Source organism: Gigantopelta aegis, chromosome 6 (genome assembly GCF_016097555.1).
Source record: "Gigantopelta aegis isolate Gae_Host chromosome 6, Gae_host_genome, whole genome shotgun sequence".
Lineage (NCBI taxonomy): Eukaryota > Metazoa > Mollusca > Gastropoda > Neomphalida > Peltospiridae > Gigantopelta > Gigantopelta aegis.
The window spans coordinates 71,536,253-71,561,134 of NC_054704.1; the positions used below are offsets into that span (position 1 = coordinate 71,536,253).

Genomic DNA, 24,882 nt, shown 5'->3' on the forward strand with positions numbered 1-24,882 from the left:
TGTTCTTAGCCAATCAGAATACGGTATTTGCCTAATTAGCATTAACAGCAGGCACAGTGTGTTGGTAAAAATAGACATTGGTTTTTAGTTCAGACTTGGGTTTGGGTACTTCAAAGAAATACTGCAAGCATGAAATTGAAAACAATGTTACACACTGTTACTGTTAGACTGCTTAATCTCACTGGTGGTAAAATATTGTGTTACATTTGTGTTTAATTACCTGCAGGAGGGTATGACCTTTTAAATGAACTTTGAGCAAACTTGCATTTTCGTGTTATTTATAAAGTGACGAAGTTGGGGGTGGGCTTATTTACAGATGAGGGCCTAATTTCTTGAATGCTATTAAAATGGAGGGGGGCTTATTCACAGACATGGGCTAATTTCCGGTCAAATACGGTAATACAATTTTACTAAATAATAGTAATAATCGAATATGTCACCTAAAGAGGGAAATGGAGCTTAAAAATACTAACATTGTGAGTGGGGTGGGTGGGGGCAGGGTATACATAATTACAAAATAGACTTAACTGAAACATTTAAAAAAAAAAATTCACTAGCCATTGGGTATGACAATAGTAGTTATTTACTAGCCCAACACTGAATATCACTAGCCATGGGAGTGGGACTACCATAATCTAGAAGCCCTGCATTCATTCATTCATTCATTCATTCATTCATTCACAGTCACTGTATTTGCATAGCAGTACCAACTAATACAGCATGGTACTTGGTTTTAACATGTTGTGTGTTAACAGGAGGACCAGTCAGCTGTCTCTGTCCACTCTCGTAGAACTTGCTAAAGGCCAAGATGGAGAACTCGCTGTCGGCAAAGAAATCGTCAATCCAGGTACAGTTCTCCTGTTATTGGAAGCTTATTTTTAGATACATGGTTGTGTTCAGACATCTTGTTTCCTGGGTCGGGTTTTCTCATTTACGGAGTAGGTGGTCTAGGTTTTAAAGAATATGACTCTATGGTAATTTTATGTATATATACTGCCAAACTTTGCCTATGTTTGTTATATCTGTCTCTGTTGGTCTCTCCATTTGTCTTTCTCGCGTTCACAAATGTTGATCAGTCTTTCTTTGTCTGTCTGTCTGTCTGTGTCTCTCTCTTATGGATTAAACAAATATTATCAGAAATTGTATTTTTATTATTTGTCTCTCTGTCAACATATAAAGTAATTTCTAAACGCAGTATTTTATTTTCATGTTCATAGTAACATATTTTAATATATTTTTTTCAGGATCAGCTGGATTGGATGGACTGTATTATGTGCTCAAGTGTGTGACAGAACAGTACAACGTTGACCAAGTTCAGTGGCAATGGTTACTAGGGAGACTTTATGTCATAGACCGGTTTCTAGAAGAATTTCCTTCCGATTTTCTACCCCAGGAAGAGGAGCATTCAGGTGCAGCAGCTGCCGAGAATGGTGTCCCTGACGCTGCTGGGGCAGCCGCGCCGTGTGAGAACGGTGTTGACGAAGACTCTCACAATTACCACCGTCTGTTGGCCGTCGCACACTTCTCGGTGAAGGCCGTCTGCAATGCTCACACAAGAATCGCTCGAATGGCCCGAAGAGTTTTCCTTCTTTCTGCAAAGCTTGGTGCTCATCTTGAAGGTATAGTTAAAGAGATGGAGGATCTCCTGTCAACAATAGATTCCGCGTCGGTGATCTCCGTCAAAAGAAAACTGGCAAGGATTGTAAGTGATTTTCACATATCGGAAAAAATCGTCCAGGAATTGCAGCACGGTACTGGAAAATCGCGTCGTCATGTTCACCGAGTGTCGTCTCCTTTCGATACACCAAAAGATTCTCCTGTCTCAACACCACGTTGCACTTCTCCCGTGACCGTGTTGTCGGAGGACGCACCCAGTGATGTGTGTAGCTCTCAGGGAGGGAAGGGCATTCCCTGCTGCCCTCCCAACACTCCGATACACAGAAAACGGAAGAAAAACAGACGTTCGATTCCTCGAAGAATCTCGAAAGAAAAAAATTTATCAACTCCTCCTACCTCACCGGGAAAGATAGAAGAAAATGGTTTCCAAAACGACGGCGAAGAAGAAGAAGAAAACACTGTAGATGATTCCATGTCGGTAAACATCGGCTCCTCCCTTCCATTTATTCCTTTAAATTTGGATCCTGAGATTCAGCCGGAAAGAATTTCAGAAATGTTGAACAATGTGAGTCTGTGCGAACCAGCAGCAGTGGAGGCTGGTAAAACTCAGGAACCAGAAGACCACTTTTTGATTGTCGATCAGGAAAACCCCGGTTCACCAGATGGCGAGAGTTGTTCCCCGGCCACCGCGAGTCATTCACCGGCCACCGCCTGTTGCTGTTTGGACAAGTCTCAGTGTGATGACACGTCCATACATTCGGGGACCGCAGCAGCTCCCAACACGCCCGAACACGCCCAGTGTTTCCACACGGCCGACCAGGAGACGATGAGCAGTGATGATCTCCTGGATCTGAACAGCGTCACCTCTCCACTTCAGGCCTGCGAACAGGCCGTGTCTTTCAGGTCGGAGGTCACACAGTCGCCAAAGATTTCACCTAGTCACACTGCAGACCAAGGTTAGTCTTTAGCAGGGATCATACTTAACTGTAGCACCGCTTTCAATTACTGTAGCAGCGCTTTCAATTACTGTAGCACCGCTTTCAATTACTGTAGCACCGCTTTCAATTACTGTAGCACCGCTTTCAATTACTGTAGCAGCGATGTGAATTGTCAGGGGCTTTATCGGTAGCACCATTTTGGTGCTGGACAAAAAACACACAAAAATTTGCTCTATGTTGAAGTGATAATTTGTGGTTTTTAACTTTGTGTTTTATTTGATACAAATGTTACTGGTTTAAAACTGTTGTAGGCCATAGGTGAACCTTTCAAAATTCCCGTAGGTAACAAAATCTTAAGCTCGATTTACTGAAGTACTGAAGTACAAGAACGGCTGATATCTGGTTTTAATATTAAAGGAACATACCCTAGTTTCAACCTGTGAAAATTAACACTAAGTTTAGTTACTGTAGAATACTTTATTTTTGCGGGATCAAATTTTCGCGATTTAATGAAAATGGGTCAATTTGCGAACATTTATTTTTGCGAATCTCCCAACCCCCATCAATAAAAAAAATGAAGTACAGATGTCAATAATTTTGTTTTAAAAACGGAACTTAGTTTTGCTGGTTGTTATGCTAATCTGTAGAACTAATCCTACATGTACACACGAGTGCTATACACATAAAACAATAGTTTTCCTGCTTTAACCAATCAAGACTTTATTGTTTACAGAAAGTGCTTACCGCATACAGTTTTTCTTAATCCTTATAATTGTTATAAAAACAAAAACCGAAAACAAACGAAACGAAATTTGAAGGCACAAGCTACTAGTATTCAGTAACTTAAGTTTGATTAAAACAATATTTATTGCCGTCAAAATACTAGTTTGTGATTGGCTAACAGGCCAAAAATAAAAATAAAATTATGAAACATCTGAACATAGCCCAGTCCGAATTTTTTCACTTCCACATTTTTAATATACTGTGATAATGCATGTTTACTTCCGTCGTTGAACACGTGTAGACTCTGTTCGATGAACTGATCACTAGCACATGCGAAGGAAAACAGCATAAAACTATTTGTGTTTTGTAGTTTGTTCCGTGACAGGAGGGAGCACCGTTTGTTACTACTAGCCTCGTACATCGGAAACTAATGTGGTATAGTTGAACGAGACTACTTTTTTTCGGCCTTTATAAAAAGTTTATTTTCGCGTGGAATATATTTTCATGAATTTCATTCCCACGCGAAAAATGCGAAAATAAAGTATTATACAGTAATCTACAAACCTGTAACACATTTGGATAAAGTTACAATTGAGTGAAACATGAGTCTGTGACTTTGAAATGATGAAATATCCTCTAAAAATAGTCTAAAACTTGACTCCATGACTGTTTCTTCTCAGACACACGTGTGTTTTTAAAAATGTGAGAAATGCATTTTGTGATATTAAAAACACCAGGATGATAAAAAATTCTTCAAATGTACAGAAATGCATAATCTAAACAATAAAATCTATGTACAATATGATTTCAGTTATCAAAAACCGGCTCTAATAGTTAAAAATATGTCTTAATGTTTAAAAACTAAGGCATGTCCCTTTAAGCATTATTATTAATTTTAAAATAGATAAAATCTTTTAAGATCCAAGGACCATTTTGTTTTTGGAATGTTTTATTAGTAACAATTAAAACTTGATTAGCAGTTTTTATTTATGTTTTTAGAATTGTGTAGCAATGTCTTAAACTTGTGTAGTGGATTACAGTGTGATACTTAAAAAAATAATCCCGGAGATTGTGTTAGGAGTTAAATGAAATGTTACCAAACTTAATGACAGTGTGTGATAAATGTAGAATGTCAGTTGTCCTTGATTTGAAACACTTGTTTAATATAGGTAAGGGTAAAGGAAAAACTGCATATATAAAGCAGATATTTCCAAAACAATCTATTATAATAGATAATTTAAATAATTGAATAAATTGTTAATAAAATTGCAAATGGCTGCTGTTTCAGCTGCAATGCGAGAGCCAGAGGAATGTCACTGCAAGGAGGAGGTTGAGATCGAGGAGGCGGTTGCCATGGCGAAGGCGATGGAGATGTCGTACGTGCAGGCTCCCTGTCCTGTGGTTCCAGGTCTGACTCCTACCAGCAAGGAGGAAGTGATCACCATCCACATCCAGCCAGAGGTAAGCTCGTCGGCAATTGCAGGGATAGCTCTAGGCGAGCAGAAACTTTCACCAAATCATCTACTGAACTTTAAAAATTGTAGAAACCCAGTTATTAGTCCCCTACCAGTCCAACCAGAGAGGGAACTATAGATTTCGTGTCGGTCCTCCTTTCTGTTGGCCCAGGATGAGGACACGTATTGATTTAGCAGCACCCTCAGAATGCTTGTTTTGTAACAAAACATTGATTATTACTTTAAAACATTTTGCCAAAATAAAGTAAAATTCACCAATCGGGGTGAGAATTCTCCTTGGATCAGCTGTTTTCCTCTCGTGGAACATTGCGTTTCCTTGCATTTTAATTGTCCTTTCCTCCAAAATGTGTCGGATGGCACAGATTGTAACCTAGGATTTCAAGAATTTCTGGGACCCCTCTAGATATCCTCTTTTTTACAGTTCACCAATTCCCACCCCTGACCAATTGTTTTGAAAATTTGTCAAATTTGCAGTTTGCGAATTTGGGCAGTGTCATACCTAGCACTGAATTCTCTTACTTGCTCATTAGTTCAAGCTATTTGGGCAGTGTCATACCTAGCACTGAATTCTCTTACTTGCTCATTAGTTCAAGCTATTTGGGCAGTGTCATACCTAGCACTGAATTCTCTTACTTGCTCATTAGTTCAAGCTATTTGGGCTGTGTCATACCTAGCACTGAATTCTCTTACTTGCTCATTAGTTCAAGCTATTTGGGCAGTAGCACTGAATTCTCTTCTTGCTCATTATTCAAGCTATTTGGGCATTTGTCATACCTAGCACTGAATTCTCTTACTTGCTCATTAGTTCAAGCTATTTGGGCTGTGTCATACCTAGCACTGAATTCTCTTACTTGCTCATTAGTTCAAGCTATTTGGGCAGTGTCATACCTAGCACTGAATTCTCTTACTTGCTCATTAGTTCAAGCTATTTGGGCAGTGTCATACCTAGCACTGAATTCTCTTACTTGCTCATTAGTTCAAGCTATTTGGGCTGTGTCATACCTAGCACTGAATTCTCTTACTTGCTCATTAGTTCAAGCTATTTGGGCTGTCTGTCCAGAACAGTGGATTAGTTAGTGAGAGAGAAGAGGGTGTAGTGGTCTTACACATACCCATTGAGTCGTTAAAACTCGCTCTAGGTGGGAGCCAGTACCGGGGTGTGAACCCAGTACCTACCAGCCTTTTGTCCAATGGCTTAACCACGACACCACCTAGTCCAGTTGCTTTGAAAGATAGTGAACACTTTGCCATAAGGGATGTTCTGATTGTGCGACTTGTCATCACAATGACTTGTTTTCTTTAGGCAGCTGTAGAGAAAGAGCCAGCTGGAGGAGGGGTGGTGGTGGTTAGGTATTTTGTCAATGTTTTATGAGGGGAAGTTAGAATTGTAAAAAAACATCGATATTTTTGGATCATCCCTTGCATAATGTTTTCAGAACAATGTGTATTTGTCACCCCAAAATAACTAGCCATAAAAATGTTTAGTAGACCTAATTTAATGTTCACGCAAATTATTTTAGCTAAATAATTATATATGTGATAGTTTGTGTGATATATTTCATGTAATAGTTTGTGTGATTTATTTCATACCACCACTGTATTTAACACTTACAAGTTCTCTATTAATTAATTGGCAACACACACCCTATCAGATTCATTGTATTTCAAGGAATTAAAATCCTAACTACCCTTTGCTAGACTTTTGATAGGCTGAATCTCGACTTTTAATTAATCAGCAGTCTTGTTGTAAGACCTCTCCAATTTTGGGAGCACATCAATGATTAATAGTTTTTCCATTTCAAGCTTCAATGACAAAGAAATGACAACATCTAGTATCTCTTTATAACAGATGCAGACAGAGAGAAGCCTAAAGTCTTTCAGCTTTTTGAGGACACCTTAAGTTAGGGGTCAAGCTCCCATTTTGGAGCTGATTATTAGCAATGACATGTTCAATTGTTTCAGCAAGTGCAATTCCGTGTTTGAGCAAATGGTCAAGACTCCTCTGTTGATGACTGACCAACCTTGTTCCGTGTACTTTGGGGAAATTATACACATGGAGATGCATAGAGGATACTCCCTGAGTGTCTTGTGATATCATAATTTATCAGCACAAGTTGATAAAAGTATGAAATCTGAGGCTTGCCGAGGATTTTATACTTTTATCATCGAGTGCTGATAAATTATATCACAAGACATGAGGGGGTATTCTTTTTATCATCCATTATCATTCTTTTCATTTGCAACAGTTGTAAACAATGTCAGTAATGTGGGTTAAATGTCGCGGTAGACTTGTTAACTAGCAGAACCTGCAGTGGCGTGACATCACTAATGGTAGGTTTAGTGCTGAAACACACACAGTGAGGTAACAAAACATAATCTTGTGATTAAAATTTGACCAATCAAGATTGCAGGAGATATCACATACTGTAGTGCCAGCGATATCTCCTACAAAAGCCTTTAATGGATGATAAAAGGCTTTAGCAAGCAGGGCTTTACATCTCGCTCTTTTGAGCACAACGGGGTCGTGTGTCTTTTCTGAGCGCAGGAAGGTCGTTTTAGTTCAGTACTGTTATTAACAGCTGCTGGAGAGTTGTCAGTATTCAAAAACATTTCAAGTTATTTTTAAATTTTTAATGTAATTAATAAACATTTCAGTGGTTTTGAGTTGAAACATTTTGAGGTCGGCATGTAACGATGATGTTTGGAGTTAATTTGGGTGTGATTATCTTGGGCATATGTATTTTGGGCACGTTGTGCAGTTCTAAACGAATGTTCAGTTTAACTTAAAGCTGCAGTGTCTGGTTTCAATCGTATACAGTCAAGTTCTAAGTTCAAATACAAGCATAACTGCACTTTTAATTCACTCATGAGTTGTCGTCATTAACGCATATCGTCAAATGCTTACTAGCCAGTTAGAACAATTCTCGCCATTTTGTAATACCAAGTGGATTCTAGCAGCCAATTATGCTAGCAGCCAATTTCAGCAGACACGCATGGCAACGCTTAAACACCGGACTCATACGCCTTTTATAATGTGTGTTGTGGTGTGGTCTATACGAAACTAGTTGGACATCCTATATTACCGTAGTACAGAAGGATTTTTAAAGTGATACTTCAGATATTATGAAAGTGCTTAATAAAACGGTTAAGTTGTATTTATACGGATATTAGTAACCATAAGACTGAAAATGAGTCTTGGTTGTTATTTTGTTTTTGTGTTGTTTTTATATAAAGATACTCTTTAAAACTCTAAAATTCTTAAGTTGTAGTGAATAATAAAAATTAGCATAATAGTGTGTTTAAAAGTGTGAAATACAGGTAACAATCGAAAGGCGTACGAGTCCGATGTTTAGAACGTCGACATGAGTGTCTGCTGTAATTGGCTGCTAGGAATTGACTGCTAGAATCTGCTCGGTTTTTGTAATGCAACATTAGCCCAGTGGGCGCCCGCCAAAAATGTCCCACTTTCAAAATACTGGGTTTATTTTTAACTTGGAAAAGCCAGTGTAGTGAAACCAGTTCGAAGTGCGGCGTCTTATATGCACCAAACGTAATTGGATTTTCTGTTCTATATGTTTAAATAATAAAAATATTCCAGGGAATGCCGCTTTAACTAAAAAAACACAACAATGTAACATCTATGACTTGCTCAGGGTTTGACAAATCTACTAATCCTTGGTCCTGGTTAGTGAAATTTTGTCCTGGACTAGTTGAAAGTATCAACTGTATTACTCTAATATATAAGGCACTAGCCAAAGCTTCTGTGAGAGCTAGTGACTTTCTCAAACATTTGACTAATACTGGCTTGCTTGGGACTTAATGCATTACAATCCCCATTTTCCTTAATATCTTGCAATGTTACACCGACCCACACGAATCCAAACAAGTTCCTTTTGATTTCTAGTTTTCCTAACTTGTGACCTATCACTTAAAATGGAAAATGTTCAGGTGGGTAGGTACTGGGTTCGTATCCCACCTAAGGCAATGGGGGATTTTTCATGCCAGTACCAGCTCCAACCCAGAGTGAGTGCACCGCTAGGCCACATATACCGTTTTTCACTCACTTCATGGGTGTGATTATGGGTTTGTCTCCTGAGTGTTTGACCCCACATGGGGGATGATTACCCAACATGCAATGCAGGTTCCATGTACCCCAGGTGATACCGAGATAACTCCACTGACAAGTGTGGAGCATTAAATGAAAATACTGCGGCTTCACCATTCATCTCATTGTCATCCATGTTTGTAATGTCGTCCCCCCGTTCAAATTTTTTTTTCTTTGTCTCTTTGTTAAATCTTTGTGGCGTTTTTTTTTAAAGAAAAAAGAAAGAAAGGAAAATGCATCAACAACAAAGCTGACAAATCCTCCAGCTTTATTGCAGAAGTCCGTACCTGAGATCAACTGCACTCCGTTAGCTTTCTGTACTTCTGCTAGTTTTAAAGGTAGAAAGTGTTGCACTATCAGAATCAATGAGATACACTCTTTTCAACATTTGTGCATTGTATAATCAGTGCTAACATCGCCCTCAGTTTCACCATAGACACTTTTACTACTCATATTAACAACTGGTCCAGTTGTATCTGCTGTCAATTGTTTTTAAGTCTTCACAGCACTTGTTTTTGCCTTGAACTACATTCAGGTTTTTTTTCAACAGCATGTTTTTTTGCCGTGAACATTTTCTTAATTGCAGGGGTTGGCAGGGTCATTAAACATTCATTCATTCGTAAATCATTCTCTTGAAAACAGTTTTGTGAGTAAATTGGCCAGCCTAAAATTCCTGCTTTCCAATCTGGTCTGTATTTATTGTAATTTGTAGGACGACTATTTGAATGGCCCAACTGTGGATCATCCGTCCATCTACTACGAGGGGATTCACTGGCAGAAAGGACCCTTGCTTGGAACTGGGGCTTACAGCACGTGCTATCAAGCGAGAGATGTGGCAACTGGAGTTCTTATGGCTGTCAAGCAGGTAACGGTTCCACACCACCATTAATTACTCCATGCAGTTCAATACAATTTTTATGTCAGAATATATTCTGTGAAAAATACAACACTGTCGAGATGGTCATGTGACTACTAATTTTAGGGAGTGCTCTCAACTGACAAGTACCATGTAAAAAAATCAACATAGGTCGACCACAATATTTTTCCATTAATTACCCTCATGCCTGCACACCGCCTCGTGTTGTTGTTATACAAGTGGCACCATACCACTTGCACAGTTGTTATCAGTTAGTACTACATATCTCAAGATATATGAAGTTACTTCAAACCAATGGGTTATTTAAAAACTGCAGAGGTCAACCTACGTGCAATGATCAAAGAAAGATTTAAAAAAGCATTTTGTAGTATTTTGGTCATGATGAACTATTTCCGAAACCGGACTCAGAGTTCGCACGTGTCATGGAAAGCATGGAAAGTCATGGAAAATGAAATTTTATTTTCCAGGCCTGGAAAAACGTGGGTTTTACAGGAAGGTCATGGAAAGTCATGGAAAATCAGTAAAATTGTGACTTTTCAACTTATATCCAATTGAATCCACCTCGGCTGGGATAAAAATGGGCGTTTTACGTGTGAAAGTTAACAGATTCCAGTTTTAACTGCCCGATCCGGTTTTTAGCACAGTCGATTGTACGACTGGTATTGTTAATTCCGTTACGCTTTTACTTGCTTTGCTTAATACAAACAACTGAGAAACGGTTGAAAAGGTGGTCTTCTTTTGGATTTTTTTTACAATAAAAACGAAAGAACAGGTTAGTCAGGTTTTCGTTATTACAGTGAATCACAATTATCATGCCTGGAAAATGTTGTTTCAATAACAATTGGACTACAAATCCTTCTTACGAAAACTTTTCAAGCATATTTTCTAGATTATAAGTAATGCTTGTTGATTTTGCAATGGTCATGGAATTTTTATAATTTAGTCATGGAAAGTCGTGAAAAAGTCATGGAAAATCAAGTCCAAAAAGGTGTACGAACCCTGCGGACTATATTAAGCTGCTACAACAAGTAATGACGTGACAGATGGTGGCGTGGTGCCTAAAATAATATTACAGGTGTGTTAGTGGTAGTTTTGGTATAAAATGTTCATACTGACACCTGCTAATGGGAATTTTCTACATTCTCATATTAAAATGATCTCGCTCTTTATGGGAATTTTCTACATTCTCATATTAAAATTATCTCAATGACTGATGTAGTTGTGGAACACAACTTCATTTGAATGGGAATATGTAATAGGGATGGTATAAGTACTCTCACCAGCAGTAGGTCCTAGGAATTCTATAGATATGTGTTCAGTGGTTAGAGCTCTGGACCCATATTCACAAAACATCGTAACCCTAGTTTTACACGTAAACGTAAATCTACGACTGAAGAGCTATTCACGAAACAATGAAAACGTAAGTTACGTGTAAAGTTGGACGTAAATATAAGAGTGCCTCAGGTTGCAACTAACACTGCACGTAAGTTGTGTACATATACTCTTCAAAAAAAGAAACGCAAAAGGGTACAAATGGGTTATAACTCCGATTTTATGTTTCCTACCGGTTCATGCTTTGTGAATATAAGGTCATTGCATGTCCCAAACACATTCCCACGGTTACATTCGATAAAACGCAGCTACTGTACAATAAAGTTCCAAAATGTGAATATTCGCAAAAACGCAGCCACGTGCAAACCATGTCACCACTGCACGTGCGTTGTCTGCACGTGCAACATGAACACCGACAGTATAAAAGTGCAGGGTGTTCGCTTGCCTGGCCTCTGTATCTGGCCGACAGTTGACAATCCAGGACATGCCACGTCTCAGTGGACCGCAGAGAAACAATGCCATCGGCCGACTAGACGCAGGCGAATCCAGAACGGCCGTTGCCAGGGCATTCCATGTGTCCCCAAGCACCATCTCCAGACTGTGGGACCGTTACCAGCAACATGGATCAACACGTGACCTCCCTAGATCCGGTCGACCACGGGTCACTACCCCCGGGCAGGACCGCTACATCCGGGTACGCCACCTTCGGGAACGATTGACTACTGCCACCTCCACAGCCGCAGCAATACCAGGTTTGCGCAGGATATCCGACCAGACCGTACGGAACCGCCTACGTGAGGTAGGAATTCGTGCCAGACGTCCAGTTCGAGGTGTCATCTTAACACCACAACACCGTCGACTTCGACTGCAGTGGTGCCAGATTCATCGACAATGGCCTCAACTGCGATGGAGACAGGTGTGGTTCAGTGACGAGTCCAGATTTCTGCTCCGACGTCATGATGGAAGATGTCGCGTGTATAGGCGTCGTGGTGAACGTTATGCGGCAAACTGCGTGCAGGAAGTGGACAGATTCGGCGGGGGTAGTGTCATGGTGTGGGCAGCCATCTCACACACTGGCAGAACTGACCTGGTCCACGTGCAGGGCAACCTGAATGCACAGGGCTACAATGACCAGATCCTCCGGCCACACATCGTTCCAGTTATGGCCAACGCCAACGCAGTGTTCCAACATGACAACGCCAGGCCTCACACAGCACGTCTCACAACGGCTTTCCTACAGAACAACAACATTAATGTCCTTCCTTGGCCATCGAAATCACCGGATTTGAACCCAATTGAGCATCTATGGGACGAGTTGGACCGACGCCTCCGACAGCGACAACCACAGCCCCAGACCCTGCCCGAGCTGGCAGCAGCCTTGCAGGCCGAGTGGGCCACCATCCCCCGGGACGTCATCCGTACTCTGGTTGCTTCAATGGGCAGGCGGTGCCAGGCAGTTGTCAACACACGCGGAGGCCACACCCGGTATTGACTCCAGATGACCTTGACCTTGGTGGTGTGTCCTATCACTTACTCACAATGGACTAGAGTGAATTGTGAACAATCCTGCAACATTTGGTAATTATCGGACTCACCATTCAATAATTAAATCAATTCTCCAAATGTTACGACAATGTGGTTTTGCGTTTCTTCTTTTGAATAGTATATAATAAATCAAGCACGATCGCCGTTATTTACTATTATTTATGGAAACTAGCAGCATTTCCAATAAATGAAGCAGTTTGCGATGGCGAACGCCCACGGATTGAACATATTTTTGTTGGTGATCGAACAGATGTTTTCGACTCGGCCAATTTCTTCTGAGTTATCTTTTCATTTTTAAGAAATATCCTCAAGTTCGTACCAAAACGCGGATCCCCACCAATACCAAAATGCCATGGTTCACTGTTCGCGATGTTATTGTTAGCAGGCGACAAACAAAATTGTGTTTTGCGCATTTATTATTTACTCGGTAGCCATCGTTTCTAATGTGTTTTTATTAATTACTCCAGTGAGAGTGTTAACTCGTAGATTTACGTCCAACTAAGTTACGTTTACATTTACGGCCGTTTTTGAGAATAAGGTGCTTCTTGCACGTAAACGTAAATCTATGGCAGACGTAAGTGCTAGTCGTAGACGTAAATTTACACCTTTTTGTGAATATGGGTCCTGGACTCCATAACACAAGTCCAGGGCCCAATTTCACAAAACATCGTAAGTCTAGTTTTGCACGTAAACGTAAATTTACAACTAAACCACAGTTATTATTACTATTATAGTACAACAAATATAGTTAGAAGAACACATATTTCATTTTCTTTTGTCTTTAAAATAGGCCAGCTTCCGTAATGATGTAATTTTCTGCATGAAATTGATCCCAAACACGTGCAAACGCACGACCGGTATAACTGCCAGTAGCAGACGTAAACTTACGATGTTTAGTGAAACGCACGACCGGTATAACTGCCAGTAGCAGACGTAAACTTACGATGTTAAGTGAAACGCACGACCGGTATAACTGCCAGTAGCAGACGTAAACTTACGATGTTCAGTGAAACGCACGACCGGTATAACTGCCAGTAGCAGACGTAAACTTACGATGTTAAGTGAAACGCACGACCGGTATAACTGCCAGTAGCAGACGTAAACTTACGATGTTCAGTGAAACGCACGACCGGTATAACTGCCAGTAGCAGACGTAAACTTACGATGTTCAGTACACGACCGGTATAACTGCCAGTAGCAGACGTAAACTTACGATGTTCAGTGAAACGCACGACCGGTATAACTGCCAGTAGCAGACGTAAACTTACGATGTTCAGTGAAACGCACGACCGGTATAACTGCCAGTAGCAGACGTAAACTTACGATGTTCAGTGAAACGCACGACCGGTATAACTGCCAGTAGCAGACGTAAACTTACGATGTTCAGTGAAACGCACGACCGGTATAACTGCCAGTAGCAGACGTAAACTTACGATGTTCAGTGAAACGCACGACCGGTATAACTGCCAGTAGCAGACGTAAACTTACGATGTTAAGTGAAACGCACGACCGGTATAACTGCCAGTAGCAGACGTAAACTTACGATGTTCAGTGAAACGCACGACCGGTATAACTGCCAGTAGCAGACGTAAACTTACGATGTTAAGTGAAACGCACGACCGGTATAACTGCCAGTAGCAGACGTAAACTTACGATGTTAAGTGAAACGCACGACCGGTATAACTGCCAGTAGCAGACGTAAACTTACGATGTTCAGTGAAACACACGACCGGTATAACTGCCAGTAGCAGATGTAAACTTACGATGTTAAGTGAAATGGGGCCCTGTATTTGAATCCTTTTAGTGGAGATCGATTAATCTGTTAAAATTAAAGACTACATAGGGACTCGAATCATAGCCCGATGTTAAAGTTTGTGTCATTTTAAAATGTCTAGATTAATCAGGATTGTGTATAGAACTAAAATTACACAAAAATGTCACTGTTGCTTTTTAATTGAAAAAACTAAATTATGCATGTAAGACATTTGTCTTGCAAAGATATTTTATAACTTTCAGTGCTTCGCATTGTATCCACCTCTGTCTAAACTTGCATTTCATATGCTTTACTATTTGGATTAATTTTTTTTAGATTTCATTTTGTCGAAACTCGCCATCTGAACAAGAAAGCGTGATAGATGCGATCAAAGAAGAGGTGCAGATGATGTCACGGTTGAACCATCCGAATATTGTCCGGATTTTCGGTGCCACAAAGCAGGGTTGTCACTTCAATATGTTTGTAGAGTGGATGCCAGGTTAGTCATTTACAAACTTGTGTTTATAGCAGTCAGCATGCCAGTCACTTTTATATAACGTGAGCCATCCTAATCTACATGTATAAGATTAAAATAATGTGGATAAAGCAAGATAACTGTCTTGGTTAGATAATTTGTGGTTTTCTGTTGGAGATTGTACATCTGTAAAGGGATATTACTCTGGTGGAAATTGACATCTCATCATTAAAATTAAACTAATAAAATTAAAGTTTGTTTTGTTTAATGACACCACTAGAGCACATTGATTAATTAATCATCGGCTATTGGATGTCAAACATTTGGTAATTGTGACATAATCACCAGAGGAAACCCACTACATTTTTCCTAATGAAGCAAAGGATCTTTTATATACACTTTCCCACAGACGGGAAAGCACATATCACAAGCCTTTGACCAGTTGTGGTGCACTGGTTGGAACGAGAAAACCCCAGTCAGTTGAATGGATCCATTGAGGTGCATCTTGTAAATGATTCAATTCTGTACAATTTTTATTAGTGGCTAGCCATAAATCTTGAAACTGAGTGTAAGTTGTCTTAATCAGTCAGTTGGTAATCTTTGTAAGGCTCAAATTCTTGTTCATCTTTTAAATATGAACCTCCTAAATGTTGAACTACTTGAGATATGCTAAGTTTACTGAGAATTGTCGATTGTGACAATCTTTCCCTTCAAACATATTTTGAGCCAAAATCAAAACTGAATCATTAATTTAACGAAAAGTCCAATTGATCTCTCAAACCAAATTTTAATAATGAATTATGGTTGAAATGTCAATTAGAAATTGGTTTTAGGTATGTTCAACAGTGGATATCTTAGATAGACTGAAATAAAACTGAGATAAAGTATTAACTAATATTTTGTGTGCGTGTGTGTGTGTGTAATACCTTATACATATTACTTTGCCTTAATAAGTTTTTGTTTTCTTTTTACAGGTGGCTCTTTGACGTACTTGCTGGGTCGCTATGGAGCTTTCTCTGAATATGTCATCACTAATTACACTCGCCAGATACTCAGGGGTCTTGCTTATCTCCATGACAACCAGCTGTTACACAGAGATCTCAAAGGTTCATTATATATAGCCCCATTACTAAAGTTGTTGGAGAAAGAGTATATACATAATATTGTTAAAAATATTTAAAATGTAATTAAATGATAAATGAATGTCTACTTTTTGACCATTATGTAATGAATATACAGTCAAACCTGTCCTAGCGGCCACCTGTAATCAGCGGTCACCTGCCTTAAGCGGCCACTTTTTTCCTCCCAAACGATTTGTAATGTAAATGCACCTGTAATAAGCAGTCACTTGTCTAACACGGCCAGTGGCCACCTAAATCAGATCTCAAATCGCTAAAATACCTGTATTAAGCGGCCACAGTAAAGTTTTACTATTATATAAAAGGGATATTTTAACGCAAATAGCCGATCTTCACACCTTCAGGAATACTAGTACCCATTCAGTCCCGACATCTCCACTGTGTATCAATTAAGAAAGTATGCCTCTGCAATGCATCTAATTGCCTCTGGGCAGACTATGCTTGACATTTGTAGATTCACTTACTATGACAATACACCACATGGAGTAGGAATTAAATAATTAAATGGAAAAAGAAAACAAATATGTTGAGAACGGTTAATTTAATACATTTCATTTGCATTATTTCTGAAGTAGACGACATGTCAAATGTTGATTTATAGTCAACTGTGAAGCACACATCCGTTGATTAGCAGTACAGACGATAAAACAAGAAACAACAACAAATGTTTTAAAGACTATATATGTGGCAACCTGTACTCAGTGGCCACCTGTCTTAAGCAGCCCATACACGATCAGTTTTATTGACAATAATATTGTTAATTATAAAAATGGACAATATTATTGATCATTAGTGTGTGATATTGAAGCAAGTTTTTGATTGACACAATATATTGACAGAAACAAACATCGGTAGATATTTATTGAAGGTTTCTCAATACTACTGTCGTTGATGGCACTTTGTCAAATTATTGCACACTATTTCATTCGGAAGCCAGTCATCTAAGGATAAACATGTCCAGGCAGGAAAAAGAAAAGGATAGAAAATTTCTTCTTCTTTATAAATATAACATTAATAAAATTATCAATCCACTGTCTGCTTTATTTCTTTTATTTTTATTAAAATATATATTAACTTTGAATTATGTTTTCTTGCTATATTTACTGGCATTTTTTTTTTCAAAAGCATTTTCTCATATTTACCTATTGATGTCATCATTAATGCAAAATTAGACAAATTAGTATCTTTATGAATATGTTAATTATTTAATAATGATTTGCTATTACATCCATACGAAGAAAATATCAATAATACGCCTGCTCATTTTTTCTAAGTTCCTTAAGCAGTTGAACATGGCCAAACTTTTTTCTCTGCACTAACCATTGTTTGGACCATGGTTTTCATTTTTATGTTTTCGCTTATCAAAAGCAAAGACAATAGCTTAGAGCAATGACTAGAGGACAAATGACTTAAAATATTGTGTAAATAACTGCGTTGTTGGTGGCCAATAAATATTCATCAATAATATTGTATTAATAATAATATTATTGTCAATTAAATTTATCATGTATGGGCTGATTTAAGCGTGACCGCTTAAGACAGGTTTGACTGTATTTGGATTTTTGTCAGAAAGTTCCTCTAGATTACCACTTTTATTGTCTTAACTGTTACGAATAAAATGGTGAGATATACATATTACTTTTCTGGCTGCTACTGCATCAGCTTTTGTCTTAAAGATCCTGGTTTAGATCCGCGAAACATAAACGTTTTAAGTCCTAGATCAGTGAAACTTGGTTTATAGTTGTACTTATGGTTTAAGGTAGACGAGACATTCAATTCCACTGAATTCTTATGTTAAATACCAGTTATGATATGAAGTACAGTTGAGGTGTATTCTTTTATTTAAGCCAGTGCACCACAACTGGTATATCAAAGGCCGTGGTATGTGCTATCCTGTCTGTGGGATGGTGAATATAAAAGATCCCTTGCTACTAATGGAAAAATGTAGCAGGTTTTCTCTCTATGACTGTGTCAAAATTACCATATGTTTGACATCCAATAGCCGATGATTAATAAATCAATGTGTTCTAGTGGTGTCGTTAAACAAAACAAACTTTCTTTTATTTGGATTCTAAAATAATGTGTTAGGTTTAGTCTTGACCATTAATTTGACCATCTTGACCATTAATTTCAAAGTGCCAGCATGCAAGCTTATTGTTTTGACCCTTGTTTCCACTCGTCTGCTTGTAGGAGCTAACCTCCTGGTGGACGGCTCTGGCCAACATTTACGGATATGTGACTTCGGGGCAGCCGCGCGGTTAGCATCACAAGCAACCGGTGCCGGTGAATTTCAGGGACAGCTGCTGGGAACAATTGCCTTCATGGCTCCAGAGGTACGTAAAGCACACCGATGACGGACTCGAGTGTTAAATTCTATTTCTTGTGTATCTTTCTTTCTTCTCTTTTTTTTCTCTTCAGCTAAAAGTTATTTATGGTGCTTAGATATACACAGTTTACATAGGTAGTAGTTGCTTTGCGAAGTATTATTTTTGGTTGATGGTTTTCGCTTTGATATGTAGATCATTGCCATGAGGCAGCCAATCCAGTGTTTTTAAACTGGTCACCAACAGATGTGGAATATATCATTTGTGTTATTAAAATCCAATGTTTTTGTGTGATTTTTTTTTTCCAGTAGGTGTGTAAGACATTGGTTTGTCATAAAAAACAAGAATTGTATTTGAATATGTGTTGGCCAGGGGCCTAATTCACAAAGGTGTCTTAGGCCTTTTTAGACAACAAAGCATCCTCTTTGCAAGACGTTTAGCATTGCACTGCGATATCACAAAGTTGCAAGAGTTTAATGAATTGGGCCCCTGGTCTTCTAAATAATTTTTAATTTTAATATGATGCTTTGAACCAGTTGTTAAATAATGTGGAAGATTCTTTATTCTAAATGTAGTTTTGTGAATAAAACTACCAACTCTTCATTTGTTGTAGGTAACAATTTCTTTTCTTTGCAGCACTTATGCATATTAGTATTTTTTTATAATGTGTATCATTCAAATAATCTTGATTGATGTTTTATTGTGGTAAGGTTTTAAGGGGAGAGAACTACGGTCGCGCCTGTGATGTGTGGAGTGTGGGATGCTGTATGATAGAGATGAAAACAACCAAACCTCCATGGAATGCTCAGTATCTCTCAAACCACTTAGCACTCATTTTCAAGGTAGTATATATATATATTTATTTATATATATATATATATTTTTTTTTTTTTTTTTTTTTTTTTTTTAACCCACTGTCCCCTTTCCTTTCTCTCCTTTCATTTCCATCTTATTTCTTTCTGGTGTGACAGCTATTTTCCCAACATTTACTGTCCACCTCTACATCCCAGTGCTTGTCTCTCAAATTGGGGTTCACAAATCAAGGTCAGTCAGAGCCTGAGGTGCTTGTTATTTTTTCCATCCCAATTACCAAGTGTTTGACATTCAATAGTTAATGATTAATAAATCAATGTAAAAAAAAAACCCAACCTAAACTTTAATTCTCCATCTATGCTCAGGATCCCCATCTGTCTCTCTTACTTTTACGGTATTAATATCTTGAATCAACCAGTGCCCCGACATCTGTTGAGCAGCAGGTTTCCATTTATACTCTTTATGCCCATTGGGCTATGTCTTGTTCTAGCCAGAGCTCCAAAACTGGGTTATGTTGTGCCAGACCGAGCAGAAAAACATTTTCTAGACCGATTTATGCATTTCATGTTAAACCAAATTATCACATTGGGAACCAGTCACATAGTTTGCTAATGATAAGGCTGTGGTATATAATATCCTGTCACGGATGGTGCATATAAAACAAAAAACTTCAAAACATCCCTTGATACCAGTTGAAATGAGTAGCCTATGGAGTAGGTGTAGTGGTTTCCTCTCATGTGTGGGGTGTTTAACCATACGTCAGATGCCATATAATAGCTGGAGTTAAAAATTTGCTTAGGTGTTGTTAAAGGGACAGTACTGAGTTTACAACCATTGTAAAATGTTTCCGACCAATAGAGCCTTTTTGATGACCTAACATACAAATTAAATAATTTCCTTATTTAAAATATCAGTGTCTGTATTTACAAGGTGTGTGTTGTTGTCCTAATGCTTGTAATAGCCCAAACTGGATTTTGCATCTCAATAATTTCTTACGTACCAAAAAATATATATCACAAATTAAAGTAAAAATGTAATGCTACAAACATTAGTATACAACTGCAAACACATTCGATATGCAGACACTGGTAATCTAAACAGGAAAATGTATTTAGTATGAAATAGTAGTTGCCAAATAAAGCTCTGTTATCTCAAACATCTTACAATGGCGACAAACTCAGGACAGTCCCTTTAAACGTTTGTTTCCTTATCATTTTAGATTGCATCATCAGTTGAGCCGCCACCAATTCCCGACAACCTGTCTCCAGCCTTAAAAGACTTGATGTTACGTTGCCTGGAACACGAATCCGAGTTCCGGCCCACAGCTAAAGAACTTCTCATGCATCCTCTGTTTACCCAGTGTCAGAGCAGATAGCCACAGTGCCTTCAGACGAATCATTCACACTGGTGCTGCAGAGTATATATATATATATTTTTTGGAAACGTTTACAGCAAATCTCAATGTCATAAAATAGTTGTCCTTGCAGGCATCAAAATAAGTTGAGAATGGTCGTTCAGGTTACCAGGTTACCACAGAGTTGAAAATAGTACTAAATGTACCGACAACATCTAAGGAAACGTAAACCACATAGACTTTGGTCTCTTCTTTTTTTTCTTCTCTTTTTCCCCACCCCCCTAAGTATAAGATGAATAAGTATCAATACAGTGGTAACTGTGATATGAATAAGAGTATTTGTGTTTGTGAAGGACATTGATAGTAAAAGTAATGGGATTTGTAAATGATGAATTTGTTATAAGCCAAAGGTTCCCAGGTTTGAATTTTGTAGTAAGTGGTACATGTCTGAATTACCAGACACTATTTATTTTGATGCCTGTTTTTGGTAAGGAGTTAAACATAATTTCCAGTATTAATTGCAACTTGGTATTATTGTTTTAATATTAGAATATAGATATATATATTAAAATGATGCATAATATATCAGATTGTTCCAAAGATGTATTAATTAATAAATTGCAATATCTGTTGTACAAAATATTATCTTATTTGCTATGATCTTGATTACATTGCCATTTTCCCACAATTCAGTGTGATTGATTTCTGTGATATTCTGTTTGAAATTATTTATAGATATGTATATAGCTTTATTTATCCTAATATAATAAACAGGTGTAAGTATTGGAAAATAGTAGAACTCTGTGATGTCTCCATCCATTAGTTGTGTTAATGCTGAAAACCATTAATATGTTTACATCCAACAGTTGTGTTGACACTGAAAACCATTAATATTGGGGTTCTCCCGAGAAATGTTTAAGTGGTGGAATAAGCATACCAATATGAAATTCAGGACTTTATTATGCTGACACTGTATTATTGTAATAGTGTTGGTATAAAGTGCTCCTACTGGCAATAGGTAGAGAGAATTTCCCTATTAGCTCAGTTAAAAGAGAATATTGGGATCTTACATAGAAGGTCCCAGGTTATGAATTCTCTTAAGAGGAGACTAATTCATCTGTTTCATTTTCGGCAACAAGAAGTCTGACTAGGAGTTTTTTTACACTAGGAAAACAATAATCCATTATGAAGTGATATATAACGATGTAATTTTTGATTCCTACAAGTATACAAGTTACAGATTCAAATAAACACAGAAATGTGTTCTGAAATCCTTAGACCTTAATTAACTTACACATATTGTTCCATAATGTTATAGCTATATTGAGGTTAGTTATACGAGTGGGAGGATCCAATTAAATCAGTATTTTTATTGTTTTTCAAATGCAAAAGCTGTAGTTTAATATGTGCTGAGGTGGGTGTTATTAAACAAATATTACTCTTCAGATATACATATTTAAATGAAGTTAGGCCAAAGTACGTACACGTTTAACCCAGACATATCATCTTAGCATGATACATCGGTTATTTAGTTTATTACATATCAAATTTATAATTGTTTTTAACAAGAATGTTTCTCAATCCAGTACACAGTGCTTTACTATTTATTTCTTTTTTAAAATATTTAATTTATGTCATTCCAACGGACTTTGAACAGTCCATTTGTAGAGTTAGATAATTTTGCTGTGATGTCGTTAAGCTAAGTGTATTTAATGGTTATGTTTTATGTTTCATTTTTAGGAATTTTATTTTATATTTTTGGGGGACCTTCATTTACTATACTTTGATATTTTTCAATTTATATTTTAAAAACAAATTCCACAATTAAAATTTGACAGATTTATTTTGATGTCGATACACATGTATCTCTTTATAATCAAGGACAAACTTAAAAACTAGTTCTGAAATGTAATTGAAGAGTTTAGGCGCAAAACGCGATATATCCATTTTTCATTTTCAGTAAAAGTGATTTTTTAAATTGGCATATATCGCGTTTTGATAAAAAAAACCCGGGATTTACTCAATACAATTTTATAAGGATCAATCACGTTTTGCAGCAAAACAGCGTGCCTACGATTAGCCCTTACTGACATACAGTAATGGCTTTAACTAAAAACTAGAACGAAAATGGTTTATATCGCGTTTTGCGCCTGAACTCTTCAATTGTTTTGTCATCTTTTTATTTTTTTCATGTATAATTAAAGTAAAACACACACACCCAAAATACCCCAAAACAAACCCTACAACATTTAGTGTTATCTGCCAAAGATGGCTCGGCTTTTAATGAAATCATGTGAGCATGCAAGATAACAACCAAACAAATTCAAAATTTAAACAACAAAAAATTCTCCAATGATACCATGGATACGTCTATATATAAATCTTTGTCTTTTTATCTTTAGGCAGTTAGTGAACTAATCTTATTTCAAAAGAAAGTAAGTTTAACTCCTAAAAAAAAAAGAAGAAGCTAATTTCTGGATTTTCATTTACTTATGTTTTTTTTCAATAAAATGTTTTAAGCAATATTTTGAAATGTGAATTAAGTACTTAAATGGTTACTATGGATACAGTTTACCCATTTAGGATGGATATAATTTTGCTGTCATTTGAAAGAACTATTTTTGCAGGGTTTCTAGAATTTTATTAAAATCCACTAGCCATGGGATCAGTGATTTTGAAAATGTACTAGCCATGATTATAAATTTACGAACGCTACTTCAATAAATACAATCAAATACAGGTATGTCACCCAAAGAGGGAGATAGAGATTAAAAACCCTTTGATTTGGGTAGGTGGATGGGGCAGGAAAGTCATATTTACAAAACGGACATAAATGTAGCATTTGACAACTTGTTTTGTTTACTAGCCGTCTGGCATGGCAATAGTAGTTATTTACTAGCCCAACATTGAATATCACTAGCCATGGGAATGGGGCTACCATAATCTAGAAGCCCTGTCTGGCATGATGATAGTAGTTATTTACTAGCCCAACATTGAATATCACTAGCCATGGGAATGGGGCTACCATAATCTAGAAGCCCTATCTGGCATGGCAATAGTAGTTATTTACTAGCCCAACATTGAATATCACTAGCCATGGGAATGGGGCTACCATAATCTAGTAGCCCCATCTAGCATGGCAATAGTAGTTATTTACTAGCCCAACATTGAATATCACTAGCCATGGGAATGGGGCTACCATAATCTAGAAGCCCTATCTGGCATGGCAATAGTAGTTATTTACTAGCTCAACATTGAATATCACTAGCCATGGGAATGGGGCTACCATAATCTAGAAGCCCTGTCTGGCATGATGATAGTATTTATTTACTAGCCCAACATTGAATATCACTGGGAATGGGGCTACCATAATCTAGAAGCCCTGTCTGGCATGATGATAGTATTTATTTACTAGCCCAACATTGAATATCACTAGCCATGGGAATGGGGCTACCATAATCTAGAAGCCCTATCTGGCATGGCAATAGTAGTTATTTACTAGCTCAACATTGAATATCACTAGCCATGGGAATGGGGCTACCATAATCTAGAATCCCTATCTGGCATGGCAATAGTAGTTATTTATTAGCCCAACATTGAATATCACTAGCCATGGGAATGGGGCTATCATAATCTAGAAGCCCTATCTGGCATGGCAATGGTAGTTATTTACTAGCCCAACATTGAATATCACTAGCCATGGGAATGGGGCTACCATAATCTAGAAGCCCTGTCTGGCATGGCAATAGTAGTTATTTACTAGCCCAACATTGAATATCACTAGCCATGGGAATGGGGCTACCATAATCTAGAAGCCCTGTCTGGCATGGCAATAGTAGTTATTTACTAGCCCAACATTGAATATCACTAGCCATGGGAATGGGGCTACCATAATCTAGAAGCCCTATCTGGCATGGCAATAGTAGTTATTTACTAGCCCAACTTTGAATATCACTAGCCATGGGAATGGGGCTACCATAATCTAGAACCCCTGTCTGGCATGACGATAGTATTTATTTACTAGCCCAACATTGAATATCACTAGCCATGGGAATGGGGCTACCATAATCTAGAAGCCCTATCTGGCATGGCAATAGTAGTTATTTACTAGCCCAACATTGAATATCACTAGCCATGGGAATGGGCCTACCATAATCTAGAAGCCCTATCTGGCATGGCAATAGTAGTTATTTACTAGCCCAACATTGAATATCACTAGCCATGGGAATGGGCCTACCATAATCTAGAAGCCCTATCTGGCATGGCAATAGTAGTTATTTACTAGCCCAACATTGAATATCACTAGCCATGGGAATGGGGCTACAATAATCTAGAAGCCCTGTCTGGCATGGCAATAGTAGTTATTTATTAGCCGAACATTGAATATCACTAGCCATGGGAATGGGGCTACC

At 37.9% G+C, this 24,882-nt stretch overlaps 1 protein-coding gene across 1 annotated transcript in view; it reads left to right on the plus strand.

Moving 5' to 3' along the window:
* LOC121374708 (mitogen-activated protein kinase kinase kinase 1-like) overlaps positions 1 to 21,141 on the plus strand; it is a 42,022-nt gene extending 20,881 nt beyond the window's left edge. Inside the window, exons 13-21 of the mRNA XM_041501814.1 lie at positions 756 to 847; positions 1,245 to 2,573; positions 4,567 to 4,739; positions 9,571 to 9,723; positions 14,702 to 14,864; positions 15,815 to 15,946; positions 18,170 to 18,312; positions 19,014 to 19,145; positions 20,336 to 21,141. Of these exons, the coding sequence (XP_041357748.1) occupies positions 756 to 847; positions 1,245 to 2,573; positions 4,567 to 4,739; positions 9,571 to 9,723; positions 14,702 to 14,864; positions 15,815 to 15,946; positions 18,170 to 18,312; positions 19,014 to 19,145; positions 20,336 to 20,491 (2,473 nt within the window). The 3' untranslated portion in view covers positions 20,492 to 21,141. The remainder of the gene's footprint in view (positions 1 to 755; positions 848 to 1,244; positions 2,574 to 4,566; positions 4,740 to 9,570; positions 9,724 to 14,701; positions 14,865 to 15,814; positions 15,947 to 18,169; positions 18,313 to 19,013; positions 19,146 to 20,335) is intronic.
* Positions 21,142 to 24,882: the final 3,741 nt, after the last annotated feature.